The sequence below is a fragment of the Gavialis gangeticus genome, unplaced genomic scaffold (genome assembly GCF_001723915.1).
Source record: "Gavialis gangeticus isolate Ggan-Ray unplaced genomic scaffold, GavGan_comp1, whole genome shotgun sequence".
Classification (NCBI taxonomy): domain Eukaryota; kingdom Metazoa; phylum Chordata; order Crocodylia; family Gavialidae; genus Gavialis; species Gavialis gangeticus.
Window position 1 is genome coordinate 6,580,258 of NW_017729006.1, and position 13,744 is coordinate 6,594,001.

Below are 13,744 nucleotides of genomic sequence, written 5' to 3' on the forward strand. Positions count from 1 at the left end.
AAAAAAAAAAATATATATATATATATATATATCTTACAAGGACTCATTGAGGCTCAACACTTATGAGACTGCTCCAAATTCTCTCTCAGTTTCCCATACTTGGAATGTGTTGACTCAGGTGTCTTTGGCCAGACTGCTCTGTTAGGTGCCTCACTGGAGATTACCAAATCACACCAGTCTAGAGTCCAAAAGGCCTTCTTCCAAGACTTTCTAGGATCTATAGAAGCCAATTGTAATGTCTAGATCCAGTCGGACTTGATGATAGAATCCTGGTTCAGGTAGTGTAATTTCATATTGTATGTCTTCTTGAAATCAAATGTTGTAAGAGGTGCTGCATTCAAAGGATTCTGATCCTTAGCCCATTTCCATAATTTCTTATAAAAATGGTAATTCTAGGACACATGGGATTTTGCATCATTACTCGGCAATGGGGAAATCCTGGGATATTTTTCTCCCTAAGAGACAGCCTGCCACATGCACACTATCAGAGGAGCTAACAGGAGCTGGGTTCTGGGTAACGTCTTCACTTACAGCTTCAGAAAAGGCATTGAAGCTTTTACCCAAGTGGTCTTCGAAAGCCATTATTTAGTAAACAAATTTTAAGTTTTTTCAAATTAGGACTACATTTCAATATTGTAACCGAAAGGATCCCTTATAGGCACTCAGACTGGTTGTTGTGTAGCTTCTTGTTGAAAGTCACCGAAGAGGTGTATGTCAGATGTCTAGTGTCCCCTGAACCCAAGATGTCAACACAAATACTGTCATGCATATTCCAGGTATTAAAATACATTCTAGAAAACAAATCATTATAGCCATCAGCTGCTAAACATGAAGCTGCAGTTAGAAAATGTGCAAGTGAGTAATTATAGCTACCTCAGGTTAGCTCTGGTTACTTTGGCATTCTCAGTATTCATGGCAAGGGCCTTCCACTGTGCAGTTTTGGCCATTTCATCTGATATGTTTACAACTGAGGGATCAGTGCTAAAGAACAAACACACTTTTTGGTTAGTACTCAATACTTTGCAAGAGCATTAAAATTTGTAACACAAGATTTACATCAGCAGTGCTTTCTTACACAGCCACAAATGACATTGAGTCAAATTTACTCCACACAACGCAATTAAATAGTAATTTAAAACTCCTAATCACTGGTGGTTTCCCACCATCCAAGCAGCCTAAAGCCATCTTGCAACTAAAATGCCACTGTGCAATACAAATTAAATACCTCATTTCTCAATTACCTTATCCTGTAATCATCTCTTTTAAAGTCATTTTTTTCCTTTTAAATGTTATAAAAAAAGCAGAAGGCTTACTTCATTTTTTAAGTGACTGATTTCTTTAGAAATTCATAATTATGCTAATCTGTTCCCAGGAAATAATCTGATAAGAAGAATATGTAGGGAAACAACTGCATCTATTAAATGATTTAAGACTGAAGTTGTAAAATCCCACAACCTAGAAATAGATTGTAAATTTAAGTTGTTCTGCTGATCTAGGATATGAAGTGAGGATATCTTTATTGAAAGTTGAATTACAGAAACCTGTTTTTTTCCATTTGGACACTCGTAAGGATGAATGTGGACACAGGTGCCTTGTTGACCCTAAGTGGATATTCATTCAGTTTTGGCCAAGGTTATATGCTTAAAGGCATAAAGCCTTAAGCATCTTGGTCCAGCCACTGCTGCCTTTGCCACTCTCTCCCCTAAATCCAGTCCATTTCTTCACCAAAAATGTAGTCCTTTTCAAAGAATGATTTGAGTCCACCAGGCCTAAATCTCTACTAGCTTGCACTTTGCGGCCCATTCTACGTATATTTCAGCAATCTCTCAAACCTACTACCCTGATCTGTAAGGTGTTCCACAAGGTGCAAACCAATGGAAATCAAGCCGTCTTTCTAAGAGAAAATTTGAAAATGTATTTTTACCCTTTTTGTATGGAAAACAGTGAATAGAACATCTTATGCCTAACATAGGTACTCAGCTTGGTAAGACAATCCTTCCATCGCACAAACATTTTCAGTGGGCACATCTACACATGCAATTAAATGACCCTGAATTTTCCGCGCAGAAAATTTAGGTGCATTAAACTGTGCCCATACATGCATCTGAACGCATGCCCACCAGGAGCTAGCAAGGGCACAGAGGTCAGGCCTGGGCTCTGGGGAGCAGGGACCTATCTTAGAGCAGGGCCAGTTCCCAGAGGTACAAAGCTGGGGAATCACAATCCGGCTCAGCAGCACTAGCTTGGGTCCTCTGCACCTCAGAGTCGCTCTGACTCTGAAGGCACTTGGTTAGAAGGAGAACAGCAACAAGTTGGGAAACCCCAGCCCATGCCCCAGCTCCCATTCAGTTCCAGGGGGAGGTGGGAGCCAAGTAGCACTGAGATCAGGGGGATTTGTCTCTCCTTGCTGGTAGAGGAGAACAGGGCATCTGGGGGTGCTTTGCTGTCCGTGCAGGGACCCGCTAGCCCCCCAACATCTTTCTTGAGGTTCTGATTGCACCAGCACCATTGTCGATGGGGCTCAGAAGTTGCTGGAGTACAGCTTCACTTCAGTCCTCAAAGCCAGGATTCTGGAGCCAAGCTAAGCTCTGGCTGGCCAGAGCCAGGCTCTGCATGCCCAGATCACTGCTGCTGCAGCCTTGGGAGGCCCACCGGACCTCAGGTAAGGCTACTAGGCCCAGGTGCTGGCCCCAGCCTCCCCTACCCCACTGAGAACATTTTTTCCTGCACTATACCCATGCGCTGGGACAAAAAGCAGTGGCACAAATTTGTGTTGCTGCTTTTTTCCCCCCATGGCAATTGCTCTGGTCATGGGAACACAGCCTTGATGATCATCTTTCATCTGATAAAGCAGGATAAAGCATCTGATAATGATTATGATGGTGGAGGGCAGTGAGAAAATCCCAGTTAGCAAATGACTACTTTGGGGCACCATCTCATAATTCAAATCAGAGTTGACCTAAAGATGGTCTTCATTGCACTGGGAGATGAATTTGTAACCCAGCAATGCTGAAATGTAAAAGTGGAGCTGCACCTATGCCCCAACAATTCCCAGGTGTGCTTACTGCTTGCAAACACTGGAAAACCTGGTCCAATCCTTCTCTATTAATTTGGGTGCATATAGAAAAGGAATCTTCCTCCTGTATTGCAAGGTATTTCTGACAGTGACAAATTCCAGCACTTCATTATTTGCTGGTGACATTAGCCAAGAAAAGCAGAAAACTTGGCCCAAGAGATTTCCTTGTAAGGGAAGAGAAAAGGTATCAAAGTGTCTGGTTTCAGTAACCGATTGTTATGTCAAGAAAGTCTTTCAGTGGAATTGTTTTAGATAGTATAGCGATGGAGGACATGGGTGTCTTGTTCTCCTTTTATTCATGTAGTTTTGGCTAAGACTATAAACAAGTAAGTTACAGCCTTGCTCCACTCTTATTTAGGGCTAAGTTACCACAGTTAAACTTTCAATTATCACAGGGTAAGAGCAGATGCACAGAATTACCATGAAGCAGCTGGTGTATATTATATCCCTATCCATTTTTACCTTGGTGTAATCTGTTAGCTCTCTATACCTTAAAGTTAGCTATTAGATTAAACTTGCTTTTTCAATATAAAATGCAATGCAACTTTTCCTGGGAACAGGAAGAAAATCTGCATTACAGCTCTAGAAAATTGCTCATCCTTATAAAGGAAACTATATACAACAAGAGAATTGCAAACAAGGGATAAATGGTATTTCTTTTATTCAAGATTTAAATTGTGCTTCAAGCAAACTATTAAGAATACTTTTCTTTTTTTTTTTATTGTAATGGCTTTGGTTTAATGGTCTTACAACTATTTCTCTTGTGTACATATTTTTCCACATAAAAATATGCAAAAGACAGTGTTAGACTTCAATTTTATTACTCAAAGTGGCTGGTAAACATATGGCTCAACTGATGCTAGTACCTAATGTTTCCTACCATTAGCCATGCACAGCAACACACAAGCACTCTGAAAACTAACCAAAACAGCTTCTTCACCCTGTGAACAGCTGGTCGAAACCGAGTCATCTGATCTGTTCAAGATGGTCATGTGAATGAATTATTAAGATGCAATTAACGCACACGCACAAGACACACACACCCTCCTACCCCCATCTATCCACCCTTCTATAGCATGGAAGCGCACACCAGTTCTTATTTGCCCCCCCCCACAGCTAGCTGCATCACAAAATTTATGTTAAACTTGTTCTTTCATCAAACAGAATTATTTCTATTTGTATTAAAAGCAAGAAGTAGAAATGCTGAATGGAGTTGCATAATACCTGTATTTCATAGTCTTTACAGGAATCGTTAAGATATTTCCTCCTCCATATGGAAGGTGCATACTTTCACTGTCCCCTGCGTGAAGCATTTGCTCTGCTTCCTGAGAATCGCATGCACAAAATTCATAAAATTACTCAAACAGAAAAAAAGAGCAAACTGATTGAAGCCACAGAGATGGAGAGAAGCAGCAGGAATTCTTGATTTTTTTTTTATTTAAAAAAGAATTTAATTATGTATTTGAAATACAGGCTCCCTCTATGTTGCACTTGATCCGTTAATCATGCCTTAAGCTCTGACCCAGTTACACATTCAACCATTTAATGGCATGATAAAGCAAGCAATAAGCTACAAAGTTATTTAAAAAAAACAAAACAAAACTGTGTACTAACTTCACTGCTTGTTCTAAATCACGTCATTAACTGAACATATGGCTAAGTGCCCCTCTATGGCTGGGAGCCCAATCAACTAGCAAGTGCCTCCCTTATTGGATGCTGCAGGAAAAGCTCCTGAACCGAGAACTGATGGGACTAATGAAATTATTGAATCCATCCCATCAACTGAGGAGCTCCCAGCTGACAAGACTCACAGTGGCAGCAGTGTTCCTGGTACTGACCCCTTCCTGTAAGCCTCATAAGCTGCACAGCTCACAGGGAGAATACTGTGCTTGCTGTGAGCTTTGTCCACTACAGGGCAGCGTTCTCCTTGCTGCAAACCCCACAGCTGATCAGGCTTGTTGCTGAGGCAGCATTCCCAGCACTGCCCCTGCTGCAAACCCTGCAGCCCACACTGGCTGCTGGGCTGTCAGCTGTGGGAGCCGGCACAGGAGGAGCCTGGGATTGTAATCATTATCCCAGGCTCCCCCTGCACTGGTGATTGGATGCAATGGGAACTAATGTGTGATCCCACAATCGTATCTCCTGCCATGCATGTGTAAAGGAGGCACAATTGTGTGGATCATGCATTAGATCCCACTGCACCTTTACCTGTATGTGGAAAGGGGCCCAGAGAGGTAGTTAGCCATATTCATCTGAAGTTAAGCAAAGGGCAGGACAGTGTCGCACCTGATAGAAATATGTTAGGGAACTAAACATGAGAGGGTAAGTTTAGCTGAAACTTTGAGAAAGAAAAAAGTTACACAGGCAAATTCAGTAAAATGAACTACTTTAACATCAGCAAAAACATGCTGGGTGAAATCTCAGCCCCAAAGTCAACTATATTTTTCTATTAATTGCAGGGACAGGATTTTGTTCTTTGTTTAAAGCATAAGCTGCCAACTTTTTTTTGGCAGATGTGCCACAAGTCAGCCCTGCACTCTCCCCAAGTGGCACTCTGATCCCACTCCCTTACCTAACCCTCCTGTCCAGTTTTATGCTGCCTGTCCTCCCTGCTTGATCTGATGCTCTGTTCTTTGCTCCCGCACCAACTTATCACTGTGCTGCCTGTCCTTTCCCCACTCTACTACGTGCTTGCCTGTGCCACTTGTGGCACCTGTGTCATAAATTGCTACCCCTGATCTAGGCAACAGCGGGAGTCCCAAAGCTATTAATATTCAATGGGGAAGTTACTTCTGGCACTAAGTTTGACTTGTTTCCTGAATCATAACCCATTACTAATAGAGTTTAAATAATTATCCTTTTCTCCCCTTGAATCCTAGAAATATCAGTTCTTATACTAAACACCTCAGGTAGAGAATTTCAGATGTTAATTACCTTTGATTTTTTTAAAAATTAAATGCTAACTTAAAAATCCATGCTAGTGCTTCTGCCAACTTATAAGCTAATGAGAATTTTATATCTATCTGTTGCAATTAACTCAGGAAGTTTTCATTTAATTTAGTTTTGACTTTTTTTTTTTTAAACTTACTTCTTTTTCCTTTTTCTTTTTATCATCTTCTTTCTTCTTCTTACTTTCTGGCATAAGATCATCAAGCCAACTAAGCTCTCGTTTGGTAAAACACAAGTCCATGAGTTTGCGAATGAACACTAATGCTAAAACCTTAATGGAAACAGAAATTGAACCCTTAAATAAATATTGTTATACAGAAATATAAGGTCATTTCCAGATATTAAGTTTCTCTAACCAAGGACAATTTTTTTCTCCCCTTTCACAACAGGAAGAACAGCTAGACCACACAAACTAAGGACACGTACAGACTCAGTTTGTCCTGGGAAAGATGCTGCTCTCCCAGGAGAGGCCTCAAGTGTATAGATGTTCAGGCTTTTTATCCCAGAAAACAACCAGGGTTGAATCACTTTCCTGTAAGTTTCTCCTGGAAGACCAAGTATCTTCTAACAGAAACCACAGCACAATTCTTCAGCATCCCAGGGTGCTCCCCGTCTGGAGCAGCAGAGTCCAGCAAACAACACAGTCCCACCAAGGAGGGAGCAGAATACACCCCCTTCACAATCATGCATTGTGCTGCAGGCAGTCAGGCTGACACCAAGCAGTCTGGGTCAGCAAATCCAGGGCTGCCTCTTGCCGACCACTGACAATGGTCTCTAGGGAGACTGAGTGAGCCTGCAGAACATGCTGAGATGTGTGCAGGGGTGGGCCCCCTGGCTGTGCAGCCTCAACACTAAAAGTTCTCTGCTCTTTAGTGGTGTAGTTTTTGAATGTCTGTTCAGGCATTGCCAGGTAAGTTTTTCAACCAAGAAAACAAACCTAGGAGGATCCTCCCAGTTCATTTGAACATGTATATGCAGCCAAAGTGTCTCAAAAACTCAAGACTTCTATCACATTTACAGTGATTCAACTTAGCCCGTTGCTTATTTTCAAGAAAAATAAAATGTTTTCCAAAGTGAAACATTTTTACTAAAACTTTCTTACCATCTATAAATAAACTCTTAAATCAGTGGTGTTCAACCTTTTTGCCCTGTGGGCAGCAGGATGGGCAGTTTGTGGAGAAGGAGGCATGGCATGGCCCCCAATCCAGCTGCACAGGGAGAAGGGGCATGACCCGGCTCCCAATGCAGCCGCAGGTGAGGGGGAGGAGGAGGGGATGTGGTTCAGCCTCAATGTGGCTGCACAAGAGAAAGGGGTTGTGAACTGGCCCTGACCTGGCTACACAGGACTTGGGAATCTGGCAGCATGAGACGGGTGGCTGTAGTAATTGCCACTACTTCCCTGTCACCAAATTTCCTGATATGTGGGGACTTCCTGGGGCTGGATGCCGTAGCTTCATAAGCCAGGGGTTGAGCACCCATGCCTTAAATATTCTGTATGATATAATTGTTTTAGAAAATTAAGGTATTAAGCCAAACAACTTACCATCATGGGGAAAACAACAGCAGCTGCAGAAGCTTTGATTACCCATAAAAGAATCAGACAGGTGAGCTGAACAACTGTGAAGATATGGACCTTCCAAAGTGGCACGTAACGCAGATAAATCAAATCGGGTTGATGTTTGGCAGGCATTCCAAACAATTTTATACGGTCAAAAAACTGTATGGAAGAAGATTAACCTTCAACTAATGGAATTTTCCAAAAAGAAACTAAGTAGATACCAAGCCCACTGAAAAACGCCTAATTTTACAAGCTATAAATGTAAATAAATAGTTTTCATTCATTTCGAGTCACTACTTTTTGATTTTAAAAACATAGCTGTCCACATTTATTGACATTATTTTAGGATTTTCATATTCATATGCCTTCAGGAAGAACATGTGCCAAACTGGGCACGTGTTTCTAACCTCTTATTCTGATGATACACTATAATGTGACTCACACTTGCATAAGAGAGGTATGTTACTTCCCCCCCACCCCATTTGATGCAAAGCAACTGAGTTCAGATAATTATATTTTTTGATTTTATCTTAAGCACCTGAACTACTATGTTCCTAGAAAGATTATTCCAGGAAAAAGATGCATTTTTTCTAGTAGCCTTAGCAAATAGAAAAACACCATCCAAAAATATAAACTTATTCAGCAAAACTAGACCTTACCTGGATGCCCTTTAGTGAAGATACTCCCATGTAAAGAAAGACGCCATACAAAACCGGCATTGGAATAAACTGGGAAAAAATAGGACTGTCAATTCAATAGTTGAGGCTTGCATTTATTTAAAACATGATAAAATATAGTTGTCCAAGTTAACATAAATGTGTGCAGGGAAGAATCAGAATTATTTTCTTGGCATCAGAATAACATCAACTTTGAGGTTCCTTATTGTTTTTTAGAGGATAACTGCAGCACCAGGAAGCAGGAGAGCATAAGCCAAACCTATCACTATGTTTCACCTATGTTCTAGTGAGGCCACAACTAGGATTAAGAAAGTAACTCTGTTTGTCTATTGCATTCCTTGACCTCAGACTCCTACAAGGACGTTAGTTTGTGCCAATTGTGTTCATTTATGTAACTGTTTCCTGAGAATTGGAAAAGAACCACCTAAGTGCCATACTGAGTCCAATCAAAGGTCTAGCCTACTAGCCCATCTCTGGACAGTGGCAGGAGTGGATACTTTACAGCAGGGGTTGGAAACATGTTGCCACCACAGGCCACTGTTTGTGATCCAGTCCCCACTGTAGAAGGCACCCCAGCACCTCCTTAGCAATCAGAAGATACTGTGAAGGAAATTCCTAGAAAAAGGCAGGCAACTAGGACCCTGGGGTTGCCTGCTCTGCTCAAGCAGAGTACATAAACTGAATGTGACAGGCAATAGGATCCTAGGGACTGCACCTCTGTTGTTGTGGCTGGAGTGTTTTATCAATTCCCTGAGCTGCTGCAGGCAGATCCAGACTCTTCCCAGGCCAGATCCAGCCTGCAAGCTATAGGTATCCAACCCCCATTTCTGCAGAAGAGCATTGAACATATATCTAGAGTGACTTACCCTCTGGTCATTACCCTCCCTGGGACCCACCATCACTGGTTTAGAGATGCCAGAGGATCTCTCTCTGATTCTTCTGAGACCACCAATGGATCAAGACTACCAAAAGCATTTTCCATAATACTACATTTTCTCACATACCATGCCACCACACCAAATAAGACATGTACCATGTTTTTGGAAGGCAGAATATAGGGAAGAAAAGTTTCCAGAGTCATGGCCTAGAGCTAGCTTTTTCAAGATAGTGCTGTCAGCTTCTCAGCGTCTTCCAGGAACAGGAAGGCAGATCAGTACAATAACAGAGTTAAACCCTTTCACGGCCACTCAAACTGTCCCCAGTCACTCGTCTTTGTCCTTCTGTGCATAGGCGACTGGTAGGGGGTGCACATGCCCGTCCTGATGGGGTCTGATGCTGTCGGTAGGGCTGGTGCCTCCCCCCCGACAGGGCCATGGCCACCAGTGGCTTCTGTGGGTGCCCCCGCAGATTCAGGAGGCACCAGTCACTCATGCTTCTGTGCCTACATGCAGTGAAGTTCTGGCAAAGAAAATCAGCTTCCCTGCTTAAAGACAGGCACCCCAATTTTGGAGGGAAGTTGTATACAGTATACTACATTTCATGAGCTTAATTTTTGGTCATTATTGACTACACTGAAGTCAATAAAAATGAAAGACTATTACTATTACTGAGCCATCCAGTTCTGCAAACTGTTCAGGTTTACCTTGACAAAGGGATTAGTTTTTTTAAAATCTACTCAAGTTGATTGGGGTCTTTCCCCTGACTTCAAGGAGGCCTTGGACAAGGCCTTTCCCATACCATTCAACACTAAAAAAAAAGTACTTAAGGTTATGTAAAGGCAAGATTGACTGTGCACTCTAACTACTGATTATACTGGAAAAGTTGTAACACACTGCAAAAAGCTTGAACAGATGGACAAGATTCTCACTATCGCTACCCTCTTTCCACTAAGTTTAAACCAAAGTCCTTAAATAAAACTTGCCAAGTTGCACAGAATTTCAACAACGCTGGTGTTGAAAAGAGTGGAAGAGAAAGTTCAATCATGCATGAATAAATTGACAAGTAGTATGTGCAGAGATACAGAACAAGAGCACGACAGCCTAAAGGCATAGGTGTCTCACTGAGGAGGGGAAAGCAGAAGTGAAAAGAACTGGTAATTTTCTTTTTCAATTTTTCAGTAAGTGGTATGCCAAAGAAACAGCCATCTATTATGTGATTTCCATCTGTAATAGGCCTCAAGGAAGCTAAACAATTGAATCAGATGTTAGATGTGAAAGGAACTTTATAGGTCAGACTTCAATTGTCTGCATCTTTATACTACTGCACTCCACCCATTAGAACAATAAATAACCAGTTAGTACATTTCCAGAGGTACTGTTTTAAAGCACTCTCATTGACTTTTGAATGACCTTTCTATTTTCAGTGGGCTGAGTCTGGATATTTCTTCAATCTATCCTAAGTTTCCCACTTATTAGTTTAGGAACATTATTTTTTCTAACATATATGGTCAAACTTTCATGGATTAAAGTATATAAAAGGTTACTGTTTTAAAATGGCATTTTAACAGCTCTGTTTCCTCTGTTTTCAAAGTGATGATACTTGAAAGTGTTTGAGATCAAGAACTGAAAAGCATTATACAAGAGCTAGGTATTACAATTCTTCATATACCCAAACATGTGTTTCCATTTTTGGATGCAGACTGAAGTGCGGTTCCCAGATGTAACTCTGGACAAGTTTTTCAAAGCGCTCCGAATTACGGTGTTACACCAGACCAAACAGAAGTTCACTGTTGGTTCTAGATGGGAGGGGAATATTAGCTGCCAGCTGGGAGCCAAATTCCCATAGCAAAGGCCAGGGCTCTCTGCCAGTGCTCCTGTTTTCAGAATGGGAGGGGGGAGAAGGCAGCAAAAGGAGCTCATTCTTGGGGCTCCCCGCTGGTGCTGAAGGGTGGGGTGGGGTGAACTGGACCTTGCAGGGGCTCCAATACACCCTCCCCATCCTCCAGGAAGCACTGAAAGCCCCCCAGACTGAGCTCTCTCCGCTCCCTCCTCCCCTCCCATCCTAAAAACAGCTACAGGCTGGGACCTCCAAGACAAGTTACAAAAGACGCTACATTTTGAAGTGTCTATCTGATACCTCATGCAATGAGGGGGGGGTCACATTTTCGCCCTATCAGCCATTTTTTAAACAGTCTACAGTGGTGCACTTGTTTTTGGTCACAGCTATAAACTGGTGTCTGTGGCCAGCTCAGGGTAAAACTGTCACTTCCGTCTGCACCCTTTAGTGACAAGTTTTAACGTCTTTCAGTGCTGAAGAACAAACACAGTTAAGAGAAAAGATGAGGTTGATTGTACTCAATTTTGTGCATTACCAACCAATTTTCATCTATGAAAACCCACTCAAGTCACCCAGGGAAAAATCTGGAACAAACAGACCCTAACCTGACCTGCAGAATTTTTATTAATTATAAACAAATCAGACTCTTGAAGGTGCTGTTTCTTCCCACTCTTCCTCCTTTCCAAATCTTTGCAGATTCTTTTGAAAAGATTCCTCTAAATTAAATGTACTGTCTTATTACCATTAAACTTGCTGAAATGATCAAACACTAAATTGTGATATGAAAATAAAGGTGTATGTTTTGGAACAATATAATCTTACCTTTAATACAGAGGTCATGAACACAGATAACCCCATTAAAACAAAAATCATGAGCCCCGTTACTCGTTGCTCCCGGATTCCCAAGAACTTTGGTTGCTCTCCTGGGGCAGAGCACTCAGATTCGACTTTTAGGCTGTTGACATGACTTATAGACAGGACAGTTGCAGCCACAAACCAAGGCAAGCCCATGAGGGAACATATCCCCAGCATAACACCAACCACAAGCAGATCAAGGTGATAGCCACAGCCTTTCTGTAAAGTCAAGAAAGAAAGACATTTTCTACAAAACTGAACATCTTTTAGGATCTTTTACTTTGTGCTGCAATATTCACTAGCCCATAACTTAGCAACAAACAACAAGAGAGAAATAAGCTATTATCTAGAGGTTTCTAAGAGTGCTAACAGTTTCAGCTTAATTTTGTTTTGTAGACCTTATCCTAATTTTGAAAAGAAAACGTTTTATTTGCACTAATTTTAACTTATGTCCACAAATTAATTTATATTACATTACAAAATGAATAAAAGTAAAACTTACTTTCAACTTATGCTCCTTTCTGTTTATGATTACTGCTGTGATCTGTTGATCCATGAAAATAAGAATTGTACAGAGTAAAGCAGGAACAGCAGCTACCAGTAGTGTCCACCAAGGATTATTTCCCAGGGGATCTATGAACCATCCCCTGTCTTTTGAAGTGGGCTGGAAAAAAACCACAAAGCCATGAGTAGTGGGATTGAAGGTGGTCAACAAAAAAAAAAGACTGTTTTATTGCCATAAATGCTTTCCATAGTAATAAAAAATTAGATTGATAAGGCTTTTGCTTTCATATAATTTAAAACAAAACAATAATGTTCAAGTTCCAAAATGGCTAGGACTGAAGAAGTGATGTATTTGACTACTATATATACAACATTATAAGCTTTAAGACGCACAAAAGCATGGTTTGTGTGAAAACTTAACAGACAAAAATCAAAAAAAAGTTTCTTTAGCTTTAGCTTCCAGATACTGCTCCTAAAAAAATCTGTGCTTTCCAACAAAAACAACAAGGATTTCCATTAAAAACATCTCCTTCAGGTAAACAGACCAAAAGCAGAAGTGTAGATTAAAAAGTAGAAGGAAGCTAAGAAAAAGCATGGAAAAGCGTTGATTTAAGCTGCATTCCTATTGAAAGGAAAAAACCATTTGCTTCTTCCTTATTCAACTATATACTTGTTCATCGTTCCGTTATCTTTAAGACTGATGATCATTTATATGCTTTAAAAAGGAAGAAACACTTTTTATTTCTTACTTCAAACTTCTCAGGGACAAGCAGCTTAGGAGACGGAACTCCAACAAGGTAGTCGATCAGAACCATGATCATGATGGTTAGAAACACAGCAAAGTCACTGATTGTAGAGCGCACCTATAAGGAAGAAAGTACGTTATATCAGCTATTCCCATTGCTATATTCAATAACTTCTGCAAATTCAAATGGAGTTTAAAAAATTGTTAATACAAAATGTGATCTGGTCCATCAGAAATCCTAAGGCCCATTACTGACACTCCACATTTCTTCTCCCTTAAAGTGACTTGTAAGCTTGAAACCAATGACATGGGTTACTATAGAACAATGTTTCTTATACTTCTGATATCCGGGGAACACTTCTTTTCTGGATTAAAACCACACTTTGCTCACTGGTCTGTGGGCCCAATCCTGCCCTTTTTGCACAGCACACTAGTGTGCCTTGGCACACCCATTGGGAATCACTTCTATAGGAAATGTGCTTATATGACAAAGCCACATCATGTTGAAACATGTGATAGACCCTGAACAGCAGAAGTCCATAACACCACACTACTTCCAAATCAAAAGCAAGCAGGTCCAGGATATCTCAGTCTAGTATCTCCTTATGCTATATAGCACAAAACGTATGCTGACTGTCCACACTAATGCGACTGAAACGTTTTCA

At 41.1% G+C, this 13,744-nt stretch overlaps 1 protein-coding gene across 2 annotated transcripts in view; it reads right to left on the reverse strand.

The window, feature by feature from the left end:
* The window catches only part of SLC4A7 (solute carrier family 4 member 7), a 100,526-nt gene that overhangs the window by 6,737 nt on the left and 80,045 nt on the right, over positions 1 to 13,744 (reverse strand). For both annotated transcript variants that reach the window (XM_019508780.1, XM_019508781.1), the window contains 8 exons: positions 13,084 to 13,197; positions 12,333 to 12,494; positions 11,798 to 12,049; positions 8,243 to 8,311; positions 7,569 to 7,742; positions 6,165 to 6,296; positions 4,301 to 4,401; positions 874 to 981 (listed from right to left, as the gene is read on the reverse strand). In XM_019508780.1, coding sequence (XP_019364325.1) covers positions 874 to 981; positions 4,301 to 4,401; positions 6,165 to 6,296; positions 7,569 to 7,742; positions 8,243 to 8,311; positions 11,798 to 12,049; positions 12,333 to 12,494; positions 13,084 to 13,197 — 1,112 coding nt within the window. The remainder of the gene's footprint in view (positions 1 to 873; positions 982 to 4,300; positions 4,402 to 6,164; positions 6,297 to 7,568; positions 7,743 to 8,242; positions 8,312 to 11,797; positions 12,050 to 12,332; positions 12,495 to 13,083; positions 13,198 to 13,744) is intronic.